Source organism: Aptenodytes patagonicus, chromosome 3 (assembly GCF_965638725.1).
Source record: "Aptenodytes patagonicus chromosome 3, bAptPat1.pri.cur, whole genome shotgun sequence".
NCBI lineage: Eukaryota > Metazoa > Chordata > Aves > Sphenisciformes > Spheniscidae > Aptenodytes > Aptenodytes patagonicus.
In genome coordinates, this window is record NC_134951.1 from 112,080,597 (window position 1) to 112,100,649 (window position 20,053).

At 37.7% G+C, this 20,053-nt stretch overlaps 1 protein-coding gene across 5 annotated transcripts in view; it reads right to left on the bottom strand.

Annotated features, from left to right (window-relative positions):
- CDC42BPA (CDC42 binding protein kinase alpha) overlaps nt 1-20,053 on the bottom strand; it is a 192,863-nt gene that overhangs the window by 79,124 nt on the left and 93,686 nt on the right. For all 5 annotated transcript variants that reach the window (XM_076334697.1, XM_076334693.1, XM_076334692.1 and 2 more), the window contains 3 exons: nt 3,607-3,700; nt 2,630-2,830; nt 1,790-2,038 (listed from right to left, as the gene is read on the bottom strand). In XM_076334697.1, coding sequence (XP_076190812.1) covers nt 1,790-2,038; nt 2,630-2,830; nt 3,607-3,700 — 544 coding nt within the window. The remainder of the gene's footprint in view (nt 1-1,789; nt 2,039-2,629; nt 2,831-3,606; nt 3,701-20,053) is intronic.

A 20,053-nucleotide genomic window follows, 5' to 3' on the forward strand; every position in this document is an offset into this window, starting at 1 on the left:
GTGAACTTTCCTCACAAGATGCTTATGACAGATGGCAGGGAAAACACCTCCAAGTTACACATAAGAATTTGAGGGGAAGCAATATTAAATACAACGTCGACTAGTTGAAGCAAAAATGTAAAATATCCTCAGTCATGCAATGCCTCAGGCTAGGGTTTTTTCAGAGATGCTAGTTGTGAAAAGAAATGGTATAAATTAAACAAACAAAAAAAACCCCCTTCACATGTTTCAAATGAGGAAACTGAAAATGAAGCTCCAGAAACTAGTGTTCATCTTGAACAGTTCAATGGCATTGCTTTTCACCCCCAGAAGTCTAAAGCAAATTAAGAATCGGACTCTGTTTTCACATCTGAGTCCAATAACTCCTCACAGGAGCATTCTTTCTTCACCTGCAGCTCCCTGCTTCTTTACAATGGGAAAACATTCACACTGCACAGGCACCTTTTGAGTGCCTCAGCTGGGAGATTAGGCTCTAAAAAGGAAGACCCCTGGACTGGCCAACATTAGAATGTATGAATAACCTCCAAAAGGTATTTCAGCTTCACAAACATGACTTCACAAAGACTTGCTACACACAGCATCCATTCCTGCCACCCAACCCTGATAGCTGTTCCTGGACAAAATAACGTGCAAACAGGTATCTGAAGACTGTATAAAACAGTTTTAAGATAAAAATACTTCAGCTGTGAAGGGAGATAGGCAATACCAGATGCAAGTGAGGAAAAACTGAGGAAAAAATGAAAAAAATGCAAGTTGTCCTACGCGGCTAGACTGATTTGCTTAATTTGCCTATACGAAAGGACTCAGACCTAATGCGCCACACCACATAACGTCTACCACTGGATTTCATCTAGTCAAAGTGTTTTCCACGTTTTACTGTGCAGTTGGAGGAAAGGGAATGCAAATAATGAACATCCTGCCTTTATGAATTCATGTTGCCTAACACTTATCTGCAGGTCCAGGAAGCTCAGTGGAACTGAGAAGCACAGGCATTTCAGAAAACAAAAGCAAAAATTGTGAAAATGCTTCACCTCGCATGTAAATAGCAGGTTTCTGCATCTTTCAACAAACACCAAAAAAAAAAAAAAAGTATTTCCAAGGAGACAACACAAGGCATTCCTCTGATGCTAAGACCTCTATCATCTGTCAAAGTTCCTGTTCCAAAGTTTCTGTTAGCACAGAAACACTAACGTCGTTAAATATCAATAGTTGCAAAGCTTTTTAAGCAAAGGCAAAATCATTTGTTTCTCACTAAGATTGTTCCTGAAGAAATGGCTGTAACATTTCTCCTAAATTTCCCAAAACTCAACTCAAGTCAGAAAACGGGCTGGAAAAAATTTAGTGGGAACGAACTGAATGGTATCTGACAGAGGTATGAGCAATTAAGAGTAGAGCACTACAATAAAATGCATTATGAAAACTTCGTACAAGTCTCAACAATGCTCTGCTAGAAATACTGTGTCTTGCAGACTATCTACATGTAAATATATTATTCTTTATAAGACCTGGACACTAAGAACTAGTTACTGGAAATAACAGATGTATGTTAGTTAAACACATGTAAAGTTACAGTGAATTTACAAAACTGAACTGAAGTCATTCTTACACATTTATGTTTGGAGGAACAGCCTCCGAACTATGAATGTATTCCCCCCACAGTTCTTCAAAGCAGCACTTTGTTGTTTATGCAAACACAGTGAACACACTGAAATAAACTGCCATTTACATATATTTTGTTGCAAAGTATACTACAAAAGCAGATTTGTCAAAATGTTAATCCCATACTTACAGAATTTTTTAAGCAATCATCATCCACATCAAAGTTTGATGTATCAGTGGGGCTGCTGACTTCTGGGATGTAGGGTGCCTCACAGTTTCTAATGTTGTCCCAATCAATCCCAGCAAAAAATGGATGGTTCTTGAAGTCTTCTATCCCATTTTGTCCAAGTCGATGCTCTCTGCTACAAATGAGCCTTCGGATGAGGTCCTTTGCACTTTCAGAGACATCTGTCACTTGAGCAGGAAACTGAAACCTCTCCTTAAAGATTAAAATAAGAGAAAAGAGTTTATTACCAAGAAAAAGTTGGGAAAATCACCCTTCTCAGTGGAAATTATTATGTAGAAAAAGAAACGTGCAAATACTCCGGTTCTTAAACATATGCAGTAAGGTTTCTACGAAAAAGGCTTTCCCAAAGGATAGAAACTATGGAAATTTTTTTGTCTCCTAGTTTTTCTTCTTTATTTAAATTTCTCTTACACTGCCGAATTCTACAGCTACCTCCATGTGGAAGAACATTTAAGAATCTTCTGCATAAGCCAACCAATGGATCCCGCCAGAAGAAAGTAACGCAAAAGGAGTGATGTAATGTAGCCAAGATTTACTCCATAGAGTGAACTAACAGCCATGTTACCAAATCCAGATTTTTAGTTTTAACTGCTTTATCCTAAAGCAAAGCCATCTGCAATCCATAACCATAAACTTACTATATGGAAACATATTTTTTGTTCTACATTTATGAACATTAACTCAATTAGTACGTAAAAACTCATTTTTAAATAAGCCTCCAAGTTACCCTATCACTTATTAAAAATTAGCTGAGAGAGAGACAGAAAGAGAAAGTGCACTAACTTTGTGGTTCATTATTTTCCCATAGGTCTCCACCAAGGACTCAGCATAAAAGGGCGTTTCTCCATAAAGCATTTCATACATGCAAACGCCTAGGGACCACCAGTCACACTCGGGCCCATACTTCCCTTTTCCATCTTCCATGGCCTGCAAGATTTCTGGAGAGATGTAGTCTGGTGTTCCAACTGCCACTGAAGATTGGACCTGTAGAAGTTACATTTCCAGGACTAAAATCAACTTCCATCGTTACAGACACTGCTGCTTGTGGCACTGTGCATGTATATATAAATTTAGCCTAGCGTTCTGGTTATAGCAATAACAACTAAACACAATAAAAAGGCTTCTAAATTCATAAAGAAATACGTAAGCGTCCAAGGCACTACAGTAATAGGCATCCAAATAATCCTTTTGCTCAACTCTTACAAATATTTAATAACAGAGAAAGAACAAAACTGTCAATTCTTAGGCTTAGAGTTGTTATTAAGTAATTATAGATTAGGTAATCACATATATTAACTCAAATACTTTGTAACACTCTGGGTCATGATTAACACACTGGAATTACATTCTAGTCACACCTACTATATACTGTGCAAGTTTAAATATACTACTAAAATATGATATATTAATTGTATCTCATCCTGCTTATTCTAAAGCTTACATTTTCAATAAAGATTAGAGCTCAAAGCTCAAAACTGAGAGATTCATAGTTCATCAACAAATACCTACTCAGTACTGATAGTGCAGCTTCTCTTTATTTATTCATGAGTTGACCATATGCATCTAAAAAGCTTTTAATAAACAGTAAATCCAAGCAAAGTGCAGTCATATTTTGAACCAAGGCTAGTTACATATCAATACCATCACAATTCCATTTCATTTGACATAAGGCACGTTTTCTCTTTATTACCACACATTTTAGCAGCTAGCAAAGGACTGAAGAAAAGGTGTTTAGGAATATATCACTCTTTCGAATTTACCGTTCCATCTTCCATCAGTTTCAGACAAGAACCAAAGTCTGCTAATCGAATATGTCCATTCATATCCATCAAAATGTTGTCTGGTTTAATATCCCTGCAAATAAAACACATTTCAGAATTAGTACAAAAGTGTACTGCGTAACGTATAGTCCAAGCATTAACTCTGCAACACCCTTATCATTCAAAACCAGCAACAGATCAGTAGATAGAACACAATCACTCATCATATGATGAAATTTGCACCAGGGACATTTCATGACAGGGGCTGTAGATCAAGTCATATAATGCCTGTTAATTTTAGTAAGAATTGTGTGGTCAGATTTCTCTCAACTCTCACAGGTAGATAGGAGAATCTTACTCGCTCTGAACTTTTGTAGGTAAAACTTTTAAATCCTCTAAAGAATTTTAGCGAAGAACTCTCAAGTCAAAGATGCACGCTTATACTGGAGCTGTGAAACAACCTCTAAGTTTTACTATAGAACAAAGGTCAATGAAACCCTAGCATAATTAACGCATTTTTAAATTTAGTATCTTTCATCAACATTTTTCTCTCACATACATCTCAGCTCACGATGTACGTCTGCCATACTTCTGCTGAAATACCAACAAAGCCATTGTACACACTGATGCAGCTCTGCTTGGTCAAATTCTGCAGCTATCTCATTCAGGTCATGATACACATCAAAAAATGTTTCTAAGAAGGCAACATAATAAATACTCCTTATTTTGCAAATTTGACTCTTTTTTTGGTCTCGTGTTTTACAGATACCCAAGTATACTGAAATATAGATAAAGTGTATACCCCCAGCATGCAGCTGACTAGGACGAAAGCATCTATACTCTCTAAGTTACCAGAGGAGCATTTATTGTTCAACTTGCAAACTAGGTTCAAATGTTGAAATTCCTTTCCATTAAAATACAGTTATTAGAAATATCCATTAAGCTACATTTTTTAAATATATGACACTCTTAGTCTAACTTTATCTATTATATTCAAAAGATAAAACACAACTGTATGAATAAAGTACTACAAATACTTTCTCAGTGAACAGTCACTTACAAGACATAACATCAAATCCCCTAAACCAAACAAAAAAAACAAGTGAAGCCCTGACTTTGCTTCATTCCCCTAACAACTTACAAATTAATGTCATCAATCGCTTTGCAGACAAATTTCAAAATATTCACAAACTAAGATACTCACATTGCACATGACAGCAAGGTTTTGTTGGTTTTGGTGTTTTGGGTTTTTTTAATAGACTGAGTTATAAATTATGTTTACTGAGAATTTAATATGGCAAAAAAATTAGAACCACGCCTTGAACAACATTATAGAAGCAATGGCATGAAGGTGTCGCACTGTTACACACTCAGTGACAATTAATATGGTAACAGTATGTTGTTTTGAAGAAAAGTAAAGTACTTTCTGAATTTGTGTTACCCAAAAACAAGCAGGTAGTGGCCCATGTTGAAAACAAATTTTAGCCACCTTGTAAATGTTTCTGCATGTTTGGAAAGTAAAAGCAAACACTACTTAAGAAATCATACTTTTGCCTCTCACAACTGAGCATAAAGACAATTCTTTACAAAATAAATCATAAAAATTAACCGAGTCCATTCTCTAAATAACATTCTTCTACTTGATTTTTGCTGACACTGAATATGCCACAAATTGCAACCTCCAGATTGAGATAGTTTTATTTATTTTACATTCACCCACCAAAAACATTCCTTAAACATGTTCCTAAATAAAAACAAACACATGCTATTGAGACCTCTGGAATTATAACTTCAATTTAAAACACTTTGCAAAAACATGCACCTAAAAATCAAGTTCCTCTTAGAAGCTGGACCTAGTTCAAGCTAAACAAAAACATGAGTCACCCTTGAGGCTCCATTTATCCATGTTCTATCTTTTAATGTATTCCCAAGAGAAATCATCATCATCATCATCATCATCATCATCATCCCAACCTCCCCCATTCGATCTCACAAAACAGCAGAAAACATGAAAAATCTCACTCTGTTGACAACACTGTGCAAAAACAAACCTGCAAACATTGAAAGCACTCAGAGGAACAAGTATTTCTTGCAAAGCGAAGTTTGTAAGGCTCAGTAATAACTTCATAAGAACAATTTTTATAGTTAAGGAAAAAAAAAGAGACCAACTTAATGCATACAAATTCTTTTCAGCTCTTGTAACAGAAGGTAGGGGTTATCTACAACTGTTCTGAATTCAACTGAACATTAATAAAAGACAGTTTGAAAGACAAGAATTGCTGGCACCTGTAGAGCAGAGTAGGCTATAAGCAAAGGGAAAGTTAAGAAAATTATGAGCTCCAGAGGGGAACAAGGAAGGGGAGTAATTATTGCCAGTGTAACTGAAGAGTTCGAAGGTGGTGATTATGGGGAAAAATACTATGTCATAAACCCCACATCTCCACTGAGCCTGCAGTTGTTAGATTCCACTAGAATTATGAGTTTTGTTCTAGGTTTTTGTTTTGAATGACATTTGGTGACTCGCCTTTAGTGATCAGAACCGATTCTTCTCCTGTTCTAAACAGAGCATGGTCTTCCCTCTTCACACCCACTCCACATTCCCTGACTTACCCCAGTTTCTTCACTGTATGAACTTGTTTCCTCTTCCCACGCTTCCATCTCGGCTGCAGTCTTTTTCCTATCATCCCCTGCCTCCTGGAGTCACCTCAAAAGTTGAGATGTCCAATCCTCCACGGCCTATCAAACCCAAATCTCCTCCCCTTTTATTTCCTTCTTTCACTCTCAGCTTCTTCACTCCTAAGTCCTAGTCTCCCTGCATGTACGCATTTAACAAATGTCTTTTTCTCCCATCTCTGTTCTCAGCAGTCAGTATTTCCCCATAGTCACTTCCGAGATTCTCTTCCCATTCCCACTGTCTTCCTATTCCTCTAATCCTTACTATCCTCTTTCCTCATGTCCAATTTTTGTTCTGTTGCACAGGAATCTTCTTTGGCACTAGAAGAACTAATTGGCACTTTGGAACTAATAAGAGCATTATTAACAACAAAGAGCCTCCACACTGTCTCTAGTGTCTATTTACCAACATCTCCCAAAATTGCAGGGCAAGTCCCTTCATTCTTACAGCTCTGAAACTGCAAACCTACAGCAGAAGAAAACTGAAAAGCATTTAGGGACCAAACCCTGCATATGGCTGTTTGAGACTCATAACAGCTGGCATACTGGGGGGGAAATTATAACCTGAAAATATCTAGGTGGGGGCCAGAAGAATGAAAATATGTCAATAACTCAAGGAAGATTCTCTCCTGGATTTCAACAGTGCCTCCATATCCCAGAGCAGCAGAATTTCTCACAGGGCTTGTAAGAATTATTTTATTCATTTAAAATCTATATATGAAAAAGCAATGCATGTTTCTTGATCTTGTTCCTGGAAAGAGACGACACTTACTGCTTCAGGCAGATACAAAGGAAGGAAAATTCCAGACAAAGTAGCTAAAATCTGGCAACAGTAATGAGCAAATAATGAGAAGTTATATGGTTTAGTGAATAGACCACTGGGCTGAATCTCCATAGATAAGAGTTACTGGGTGATTGTGGGCAAAGCATTTCAACACCACTCAACGATAACACTGGTGGCTCAGTCAAGCAACTAGTATCAATTGGCTAGAAGGCTATGGAGCACTAAGACTCTAATAACCCTGTAATTAGTTCACTATAATAAAAGAAAAAGGTCTGCTCAATTGAAATATGAAATAATAATTCCGTTTCAATAAGTATAAGCATAAGCATTTGGAAGCCATTTTATGAACCAGATTTATAGTGGGAACAAGTATTGAACTGGGGGAATTGCTCTGACACCACTGTGCCCTCTGGACACCCTAAGTTCTACCAAGTCCCAGACAGTTCAGCCCTAGTCTTGAGAGCAGCTTCTGTGGGAAGTCCAATGTGCAATGGATACATTTGCCAGATACGGATACAGGTAATGTATCCATACCAATGTGTAATGGATACAGGTTGCCAGAGTTAGACCTGGTACAAATCAAGCTAGTACAAGTTCCTCAAATGTACTCCACAGTGAATTAAGGGGACACGGGTACCCAGCATACCCAAAGAAACACAAACCTTTCTTAAATCAACTGTTTTGTAGCATTGCCACCTGAGGATGTGAACCGAGCAAAGACTGCTGTTCTGCTTTTTTTTGAATGAGTGATATACCAGCATCAAGGGAGCCAGAAGTCCGGGCCAAATAAACTTCTTTAAAAACATGTATGTCCGTTTAAACCATGACTCCAACACAGAGTACAGGAGTGCCTTCTATTTTTCTGAGCTGCATTGGCCTTGACTGTAGGAGAAAATCAGCACTGCACAGCAGCTTGGATAAAGTGATGCTCTTTGTTTTGCAGACTTCTGTTATTTGCTTCTGTTCATTGGGAGAATGCTATAGGAATAAACAGTCTGTGTGATACTGGAAACTTCACTTGCACAGAAAAATGAGTGTGGAGATTTGAAAAATCTTTAACGAATCCTTTTTCATAATGCTTCTTGGTTTAATATGGGGAGCTGTGCTTCAGATTGGCATGTTTACCCGGATGACTTCAGTCACCTCTCTTTAGAACTGTTTACTTTCTTAAGCCATAATTAAAACCCAAACATTTTACATACTAACTGTGTTAATATAAACAACATTCTGAAATGGGACTACAGCAGACATCTGGATTATTGCCATTCATTTTGATTTCTCTGTTAATGAGCCAGAGTAGAATTTCATTTGTTCAGTAAGACTGAAGAAAAAGTATTCCCTCTGAGACGTGCTAAATCCATAGCACATTCCAGCTGTAAAACAAACTAAAAAGAATTTTTAAGACATGTGAATGTATTTTTTTTTCCTGGATTCATTTCTGATACTAAACGAAGCTTCAGGAATCGTGAGGTCTTGCATATTGAAATTTGGACTAGACAACCTCCTTAAGTTCCTTCCAACTTGAATTATCTGATCATCTTATGGTTTCAAAGTATACCTGCTCCTGAGGTTCATCTCTGTCATTCTTTGAATCATTGAAACAATGTTATTCAGTTATTTGCAAGACCACATGGAGTTCCTCAGGTCTACAGCACAGGAAGCAGCAGATTCCAGAAGAATCTTAAGTTAATTTTGTTTCATGGGCAGCCTCATGGAGGCAGGGGACCAGACAAACAGAAAGGAAGATACGTCAAAAATAGAGTGACATGTAATGCAAGAACTGTAACACAATGATTAAGCAGCAGTCATGTCAGACACTACCAAAGATTATGCCAATGGACCAATTCACAGGCCCAAATATTTAAGTTTATGTGATAAAAACCCCTCTGGCATTAAAGAGTTTGTGACCAGTAGGGATCCCTCTTCTTGGTAACTGTACAGTTATGACGCAGAATGTGCTCACTTTGGTTATTTATTTGTAATGTATTTATTCTTTTTTTTCAAATCAAAAAAAGAATCAGAGGAGAAGGTGAGTCCTTCTTTGTAACTAGTATCAACAAAAGGTGGCCAGATGGTGCAAGGGGACACCTCTCAATATGTCCAATATGTCCTCATTGGAATAAACATTTCAGATGCTAATGGATTGTCCTCATGTACACAGCTGAGCTCTTAAAAAAGCAGCAGAACTGAAATTTCAATAAAGGGGCTTATGTGGTTCTACATTCGACAACTGCAATGCGAGCTGAGCCTGAAGAAAGAGATGGACCTGCCTGAAATCAAAGGAGCAATTTGATAGCTGAGCTACCAGTTTATTTTAGCCCACTGGATAAGAAAGGCATAATTTGGAGAACAAATTTTTATTTCTAATGTTAACATTAGAAAAGCATGGAAACGAATTAGTTTTCCTAAACAGGTCCCATGCCCCAAGACATGTTGTCCTCGAATAGTAAAGAACAAAGTGAATACCTTAAATTATTTTTCTGTGAAATTTTCACACGAACAGTATTTTTTTAATGCTACCAATGCAAATTAAAATACCAGCAGATGAGAAAAATAAATTTGTTTCAGGTGTAACTGCTGGCACAGAGAAACTGATCCAGACAACTTATTACTAATTGAGGATTTCACAGCACATTATTTTCTCATCATACATGCAAGAGCATTCCACAAAAGTATAAATCAAAAGGTTAAAAGCAGACATCAGCGGTTATAATTATCCACTCTTACAACAAGCAATGTTATCCTTTGCCAAGTTACCTACTCTAAAAAAAGGTAACCAAGATCTTACTGCCAGAATGCCTGGACTTTTTATCCAAAATTCCTTCAGAACATAGGATTATCCTTAGTCAGGACAGAAGTTTGGCAAACTGTTTATTTCACTCCCTTCTGTTGTTTCAGGCAGACTTTTATTCCACAATCCTCTTCTCCTCACGCAGAAATGCTACTTCCATGATAAAAAATGAAGACATTTGGTTTTGGCAGCATTCCAATGAAAGGAGGAAATCTGGTGCCTGTGAAGTTTTATTAAGGTATTCAGCGATGCCATACTGACAGCCCACTTAAGCAGAGTGAAATAGCTGGTGAACTTTGATCAAGAATGCTAGTCAATTGATGCATTTTTTTCACAGTCAAACCTATGGGCATTGATGTCCAGGAGCTTATTTGTATTTTCCATTACACTGTACTGGGTTATATCAAAGTCAAAGTTGCCATATTCTGCCAACTAAAGTTTATCTGAATTCTAGTGAGGAAAAACTAGAAATAGGCTCCATCTGGCAGAAAGACCGATGTGCAATGAGCCAAATTAGATTTGGACAGTCGGCAGTTATTCTTTAGTAATCCCAATAAGATAGGCTGCACAAGATAGCAGCATGAGAAAACTGGAATATGTTGTACCTCATTAACCGTGCCTCTTATCAAGACTCTACGGTGCCTTCTCCTAAACAGACACTCCTCCACTTTTGGGTGGAATCCAAAAAGCGCGTATTTCAATTGAACTCAAAATCATTTAAATAACTTTGATCACAACCTTATTATTTACATAGCATCCAAACAGTTGCATCATGTTTGTATATTAAACAAAACCTGCTCATATAAAGCTGACAAACTAAAGCTTGCAGCTGAAAAAGACATAGTAGCCTTGCATATAGCCTTGAAGTCAATAGGAATAGTCAAAGACTAAACACTTTAGGATTTAAGCCTTAATAAGCAAAGCAACTACATGGAAAAAATAAATGCTATAAACAATCTTATTTTAGAATTACAATGAGGAGGTTCAACTTTTTTTTTTTCCTTAAACAGTATCTTAATACTGTAAAACTCCCTTGTTTTCTCATTAACTCTTGATAATAAATAATAAATCATTATGTATGTGTTGTTCCAGGAACACCCAGTAATTCACCTCTACTAAAAGAATCTCGCTACTCTCAGCAGCAGGAGATTCATCTAAATCTCATTAAAGTCAGTGGACAGACTCCCATCAATTACTAGGAAACATCAACCAAACCAAGACAATAAAGGTTCTATATCTGTGATACAGTCATTATTCATTGATCAGTGTGTGCAATTTTATATTTATACTGTTACACATCCTAACCAAGTTTTAGTCTTAGTAATATTACAAAACTAAATGAAAGACAATAATGAAATCAAGGTTTCACGTACTAGATGCGGTACATGTGCTACATCCCATACAGAATCAGGTACGAAATCCAAACTTACTTAGTTTCAGACTATACATCCTGCCAAAGTGTACTTTTTTAATCACTAATCCAGATTGAGAGAAATAATTTTGTGTCCACTAAAAATAAGGTAATTACATTCCGCTTTTACTACAAAGAACTTGCACCACAGGCTTGAACTACACAGTGCAAAAAACACTAAGGTGAATTGTTATCCACATTGACTGTGGGCAACACAGGAAGTGATGAATTGAAATCCCAGTGAAAGATACTTTGATGAGACATTAGAAAACACTTTCGTAATAACGACAGTAGGACACTGGAACAAATTGCTTAGGGAAATTTCACCACCTCCATCACTGTATTTTTTTTTAAGAACTGGTTAGACAAACATCTGTCAAGAGTAGTTTAGCTATAGTTTGATCTTGCCTTGCAGCAGAAGAAAAGTATTAGCTGACCTCTCCAAGTCCTCTCCCAGTCCTTTTCTCTACAGTTCCATACTGCTCTTTAATTTCTGCCACTCAGACAAGTATTCCGGACACAACACAGTATTTACCTTATGGTATCCAATGTTCTTTATGAATTTCAAATGCTAATAAAGGAAATAATAATAAACAACAGGGAATGAGTACATCAGCCAACACATATACATCTTGAGTTTGTTCAGGCACTGATATTCATTCCTGAACACTTGAACTGAGTGCAGTTACTGGTTTATAAATATACGCTCCACCACATCATATTATAACGTCCTAGAATTAATTTACCTTAGAAAAATGTCTCCCTGTGGCCTTCATGCATATGTATTTGCTTTCAAATAATGGATCACTCAAACATGATAACAGTTCTAAAACAAGGACAATTATTTTTAAAAGCTGCTTATATCCAATTTTTTTCTTCCTTCTTTTGAAAAAGTAAGTATAAGGAGTGATTTGAAAAATTCTTTTTGATAAGTGCTTGGCAGCTACATACTCCCTGTAGCTATTGTCTTTCATCTAAAATGCTAATCAACTGACAGAACCAGATATCTATGGAGAAAACCCTCACATCCAGGCTAGGCCCCTCACGCAGTATTCTGAAGAGATGTCAGGGCAAAGTCACTTGTGATGTCTAAGGATTGTTTCTATTGTCTTGTCAATTTTACAGACTAAAAGCAGGAACGCGCTATGTCATTTTATAACCATTTTAAACTTAGTACCTTACAATGCTGATATACAGATGTCATTTTAAACACCTATGAAAAAAAAAAAAAAAAGAGAGTTGTAGACATTATCAGAAGGACAATTCCTTATGGCAAACGATCATGGACATAACGAAAAGTCTGATATCCAATGCATCCTGAAACTGGTAAAAGTTCAAATAAAAAAAAAAAGTTAATTGAAATAGTCTGACTACCAAACATTGGAACTGCCAAAAAACAAACAAATGAAAAACCCCAAAAATGAACTGGCCTCTTACAGTAGAGCAAGAATATAGAAGCTAGTAACTTTCCTCAGGGTTGTCTCATACCCGAGTTACTCATATTAGACCAGAAAACTTGTAGGGACTCAAACATCAAATTGGGCACACAAAGAATTGAACATTTGAATGTTTAATAATGCATTGATCTTGAACAGAATAGTATTGTTGAGTAAAAATTCATGCATAAAAACATGACAGCCTTGTACAGTACTTCTTTTCAGTCATTTTAATAGTTTCAAATAGCTATTTGTGATGGTGTCTTAGGATGCAAAATATTTGAGGCACAAGCATAAAAGTTTTGAAAGATGTGCAAGCAGAAGATGGGAGAAACAAAACAGGAATTTTTTTTTTTTTTTTTTTTTTAGAAACAAAAGCCAATTTGAAAAACAAGTATTTGGTTTGAGAAGTCCAAACAGCAGCATAGGAAATTAGTAAAAATTGCTACTAACTGAATGCAATTTGTAAAACTCAAGGAGCAGACAATGCTCAGGAAATGAGATAAATATTCTTACACAAAACAAGACAAGTTGTAACATAACTACAGAACAATACTCTAAAGCTCTGGAGGTACCGTGCCATTTATTGATCAAAGTCAATCCAGAATTACAGTTAATTTGAAAGGACTACTCAAAATCCAACTGGACATGGCGCTTGGCAATCTGCTCTCATTGACCCTGCTCTGAGCAGGAGGGTTGGACTAGTTGATCTCAAGAGGTCCCTTCCAACCTCAACCATCCTGTGATTCTGAAATTATGATTAAAGCTGCCTTTTCAATTTTCTTTCAATAACAACATTCCAGTTATACTATATCAAAGCTCCCCACATGTAATTCTGAAATGCAGTAACACCAAGATACTATATAATCAGTTATAGCAGCATATATACTTCGGAGCTCTTGTGGCTCAAGACAGAATGCGTCTTCAGCCTTAGTATTAATAATGTGCCTGGTTTTGCACTGGAAATTGCAGTTCATAAAACAAAAATTGGCAAAGTGTCTCTCTCTCAACTCTACAAGGATATGACAGGTAAAACCACAAAATTGTTGTGATCATTTCTTGCCATTTAGTAGCAGTCAGGCTTACAAAATTCGTTAAAATGAAAAACTTCCTTTTCCTGCTCTAAAGTCTGACAAACAGAAAGCCCCTATTTATCCCAAAATGCTCGGCAATCAAGGTTAGTCTTTGACATTGCTGACACTGTTAAGATAATAAATGCTGGCAAGATTGGCCTCAAGCATTAGGTAACACTACATGAGTAGCCATCCACACCACTGCTCCTTCGCACGGGTTTTCTCTGTGTAAGTAGTCCTGTCTATCAGAGGAAAGTCACCTCCTCGTAAGAACGGCTTCAGCACACGAGTCTGCGGCTACAGCAGGGCACAGCGTACAAATCTCCTCCTTGTGTCTCAGGAGTATGGTAACCACCATAGCTCTGCTGCACCAAAGCAGCGTCCTTCTGTCACATACCAGTTTCAAGAAGAGTTTACGCTTACTGTCAGATAATGTAAAAGGATCAGCTACCCGGTTTATTCTATTGAAATATAACTTCATCACATGGTTTGCCTCTCACATCAGGAGCCCCAGCTACAGTCACAGCTTCCCCTAATCTCTCTTGCTTTTCTTAACTGAGGACTCTATCCTTATCCTGACTTCCTAGTTAATCATATTGAAACTCACTGTACAACAATTTTGAACTTAACAAGCAAAGGAAGACAAGAATTTTTCTTTTTTTTTTTTTTTTTTTTTTTTTTTTGAAACCAACAGCAGCAAGGCAAGGTTTATAGTAAGGCTTTTAGGTCATAAAATATATATGGAATTTGCTGAAGATGCAAGCTAGGCATTATTCTGGCCTGGACTATTTATCTGAACTTCATATTCCAGTGCACGGATTACTTTTCTCACTATGTTTTCCTTAACTGATTTTTTTGTAAATTTGCAGTAACTATATGCGTGCTTCTTTATTATTATAAAAAAATATTCTCAGGAATACACAGGCACTAGAACAGAGTATATAAATATATCCAAAAGAAAAGGATTTAAGTCAGGACTGTTTGCTTATTGATGGTTCTTCAGAACCCAACTACTTGCAGGCAGGAGGGTTCAAAACAGGTGTTTGAATTATACCTTTATGTGACTAATTAACCGTGCCTACACTGAAAATACAACAATAACTTGAAATGAAGGAGCCTCTGGGAAAAAAGTGACAGCAGGGAGTGGATTGCTCACCTAGCAAGCAGCCTACACCAGAGGGGCCCTGAAGAAAAAAAACAGTTGAAAAGGCTGTGAACCAGAAGTTTTGCCATGGTGAGCTACGTACTATTTGTGAAGGAAGAGCTGGGAACCTTTAATTTACACAGCATTTAGAAAACAAAACAAAAAACGTGGTTTCATTTCTCTACCTCCATCTGATGTTCTTCTAGTTTTCTAATAAGCTACGAATACATGCAGCCGAGGACCTGGCTGAAGGCACTCACTATTTTCGCCTCTTTAACCTGCCCAGCTGTCACAATGCTTTTTTTGGATCTGATCATTCTGCTTATAGTTTCACATTCCTCAACAGAAACTCCACACCAACAACCTTCATCAGAGAAAACAGCCATTTGAGTCAACACTTGAGAGAATAATGGCCTTCAAGTTCAAACCAAAGTTGCATGAATATTGAGAAACAACACTAAGTACGTGGCAGACAAATTTATTTCTCATAGAAGTGTATTCAAGTATCCTGAACACAGTTTGCTCTTTTTTGTGGCAGTCTATTAAATGATACTTTAAAATACTTACTGAAAAACAAACTAATTTAAGCTGATGGTGGTAGAAACAAGTTTCATTGACCACCCAACTTTAAATATTAGGTTTATTCCCTTAAGATTTCAATGTAATTACAACGAAATACCAAGCAGCTTGTTTGAATTCTGTGAACTTCAGTTGACAGAGCTATTTCTGGATTGCCGAACTGTACTCTTTTGTATCATTCTATACTTTTCCTCCAAAAGATAGGAATAAAAATATTATTATGACAATTAAAAAAAAAAAGACTCTATATTTACCAGGTTTTGCCATGTCAACTTTATTGGAATTCCATTTTGGCTTCTAAGAACTTAAGTAAACAGATTAAGAACTCCACAACCACTACCCTGCAGCATATTCTACAGATTAAAAAATTAAAGTCTGCTAAGTAAGGCTAATTCATGTCAAAGCTTTTAGATTTCTAATAGTATCATGAGTTACTGGTGGGTAAAGGAGTAGAAAGAGTAAGCTCCTTAAGAATGTTATGTCCATCTGTGAGTGCCATCTGTCAAAGAAATCCTGAAAGAAGAGGCTAAAGAGGAATCCAGAATATGCCCAGCTGTTGTACTGTAAATTACTACCTATGCTAGAAAACTTTAACACATATTTCTAGGCAGATAAACGCTTTCTTTCCTTTTGATTCTCATTTTAGATATGCAATCTCTGCTCTCCGCATTTCAGTACAACCACACATAGTCTCTGAAACAGTTGATTGCATTGAATAATTCTGAGCGTAAATTAGACAACATAAACTGAGGATTTGATTGGATTTGGCGATGACAGTCAAAAAACATTTTTCATATGCATTTTTTTTAAATGCATATGAAAATGCATCAAACTGATGATACTAAGAAAGCAATTCACAGAAGAATGTTCACTCAGAAGCTGTCTGGACAATTTAACAAATATTAATACATATTCTTATATAAGTGTTTGTATGTGTATCTGTATAAGACACACATATATGTTTTCTAATTATCAGGGTTGTTTGTAAGTGCCCTGAGCTGAAGCAAGCTGTTAGTTGCAAATCACTAGAAAATTTCTGGGACTGGCGAAACAAACTAACCTGCTGGGTCCATACTGCATCACACAGCAACTCTTCCCTAGTCCTTTTCTATCTTCCTTTGGGAATAAATACAGATATAAATACACCAAGAATTATGGGAGGTGAGGGAAAGGGATATCTGTACAGAAATGAGTTCTGAGATCACTGGATGCTTCTCATTTTGCCAAAGGAAGGATATACAGTCTTAATATGAGGTTGATCTTATTTCTCTCCCATCCATGTACTTGATCAGCAATAAAAATCACCATGAAGCTATAAAAATATATTAAAGGGTGCAAAAAACCACACAGAAGAATGCAGAACATGCTTTAAAGACACATAAAGCATAAAGGAATAGAGAGCACATTATAAAAATTTAAATAAATTGTTTCTTGTTCCTGAGTTATGTGGGAAACAGAACAAAGATAAGATGCAAAGGCTGCAAAGTAAACCCTGGAGGCTAAAAAAAATGGTTTACAATGAGAAGAAAACCAATGCCATCCCAAGAGAATAAATATATACATCAAATAGTTGCCATAGCTGTTGCAAGCATGTGAAGAAGCACTGTTATATCCTATATATTTTACTGTTTTTCCCCCAGGCTAGTATGGCTTTAGATTTCACATATTTTTGAAAGACCTTCCTGCCCAGCAGGAAGAAAAATGTTTCAGAAAACAACACTACTATACAGCCATTTTAACGTGCTGCACAGATCCTTTCCTTTCTTCTTCTTTCATCCAATAAAGGTTTACTCAACAGTTACAGATACTTGTGATTCCTCTTTTTTTTAATGGAAGTCAGTGCTGTTAAAACTATCTACCCCTCTCCAAAAAAAAAAAAGGGGGGGGGAGGAAGGGGTTATTGAAGAACAACAGACAAAAGCATGGCTTTTCCAAATCTGTCTTCTACTTAACCGTGCCCTGAATTAACAGTATATAGGTTAAATGCTAATAGGAAAGAAGATTCCTTCCCAGTGAGTAAGTAAAAACTAGAACAGCGGAGAGCAAAGAACCTACTACTCCTGAAATAATAAAACTAAATTTGGGATAATCTCTCTTGCTTCTCCTCAGCTTGATCATGTTCTTTACTGTATTGCAAATACAGCATTGTATTTTTTACCTTTTGGTTATTTGCAAAAAATTAAATGCACTAATGAACAACTGTGTTGAAGGAATTCTATTCACGAGTTTTTAGAATACAGCAAAAGATACTGCCATTAAATACAAGAAATGCAAAGTGACTGATTTTTAGGTACAGAGAAAAAGAGAGTAAGAGCACGTGTGAAAGCACATCTATATGTGTGTGTGCGCAAGGGAAGAAAAACTGTGTTTCACTGGAAATTTAGATTATAGAATCATAAAATAGTTTGGGTTGGAAGGGACCTCTAAAGGTCATCTAGTCCAACCCCCCTGCAACGAGCAGGGACATCTTCAACTAGATCAGGCTGCTCAGAGCCCCGTCCAACCTGACCTTGAATGTTTCCAGGGATGGGGCATCCACCACCTCTCTGGGCAACCTGTGCCAGTGTTTCACCACCCTCAGCGTAAAAAATTTCTTCCTTATATCTAGTCTAAATCTACCCCCCTCTAGTTTAAAGCCATTCCCCCTTGTCCTGCCACAACAGGCCCTGCTAAAAAGTTTGCCCCCATCTTTTTTATAAGCCCCCTTTAAGTACTGATAGGCTGCAATAAGGTCTCCCCAGAGCCTTCTCTTCTCTAGGCTGAACAACCCCAACTCTCTCAGCCTTTCTTCATAGGAGAGGTGTTCCGTCCCCTGCATCATTTTCATGGCCCTCTTCTGGACCTGCTCCAACAGGTCCGTGTCTTTCTTATACTGAGGGCTCCAGAGCTGGACACAGTACTCCAGGTGGGGTCTCACCAGAGCAGAGTAGAGGGGCAGAATCGCCTCCCTCGACCTGCTGGCCACACTTCTTTGGATGCAGCCCAGGATACGATTGGCCTTCTGGGCTGCGAGCGCACATTGCTGGCTCATGTCCAGCTTTTCATCCACCAGTACCCCCAAGTCCTTCTCGGCAGGGCTGCTCTCAACCCCTTCATCCCCCAGCCTCTATTCATACCAGGGGTTGCCCTGACCCAGGTGCAGGACCTTGCACTTGGCCTTGTTAAACCTCATGAGGTTCACACGGGCCCACTTCTCAAGCTTGTCCAGGTCCCTCTGGATGGCATCCTGTCCCTCTGGCGTGTCGACCGCAGCACTCAGCTTGGTGTCATCTGCAAACTTGCTTCATGTTATTATTCATTCCATGTCAACCACATGAATAGGTGCTAGTTCAACCTGACCGATGTTGATACAGGCTGAATCAAAGCCTTGCTGGAGGCAGCAAGAAAAAGAATGAGTGCCTTACAGGAGTGTACGCTTGCAAGGCTTTATACTGAAAAGAAAGCAGCAGCAGAGGACTGTATCGTTTCCCGTGTGCTGTTGCATAGCCAGATGAAGAATCATATCATGACCCTCCCATGAAATTCTCAACCAAGTCCTCCACAGGGAGAACAGCACACAGGGTGGAAGAACCCACCAGTGGAAGGAGCTGAAGAGGGACGTAAGTGGCTCTAAATCCATGAGGAAAACACAAATGAAGAAACATACAAATCCTCCTACCTCTGTCATGAAGTAATTTTTTTTTTCCTTTACTATATCACTCAGGACTCCAAAGTAATTTTTAAAGGGTGAAAAGTAAACATCGTGCCTAGTTGCTCAGCTTCAGAGTCCTGACTGGGAAGGCAGTGCTTGCCTGCTGAAACACCTAATGCACTGCACGGCAGCAGCCACACCTGGCACATCAGTCTCACCCGCACGACCAGCCTTCCCCAAACCTGAATGCAAGAGAAGCTGGTAATGAATCTTTTGAGTCAGAAGTCCTACCCTGACAAGTAAAACAAGATACATCTTACATTATTATTTGGCATTAGTTATTCAGTTGTGTTAAGCTAATTCAATGTGAAAAACGTACAGGTTTTTTTCTGACTATGTAGAAGATTCCCTGGAAGTCTCCTGTGCCCATCTGAGAAACAGTCTTACTACTTCTTGAAAGATTTTTTTTTTCTCTTATTTTGCTATTTTGAGACAGTAGTGTGCTTTCCTTTTTGACACTAAAATTACATTCAAAGTAACAGATTCCTGGCCTATATGATGAGGTTTTGAATTTTCATTTTAACTCCTTACACTCAGGGATTCTTCTACCCTGTCTCCTTTTCAGGCTGCAGAGGATTTGGATGAGATTTTTAGGAGACTGAGGCTATGACCCTTCATCTGACCATGGGACACCAAGCAAGATGAGATATAGTCTAGGGATTTTTTCTCCTCAGAAAGACCAGCTCCTTGACCCTTCTTTGCTGTACAGCACAAACATATATGGAAGCAGAATGGAAAGGGCAGAAAACAGTGAACAGGAGGATGTGGCCCATGTGAGGACATGCTCTAAATTCCTAGCCGGGTGGTCGATTATTTCAGTAACAGTCAATTTTATTAATATTTTTTTTTTCTATTGTGCTTTTTC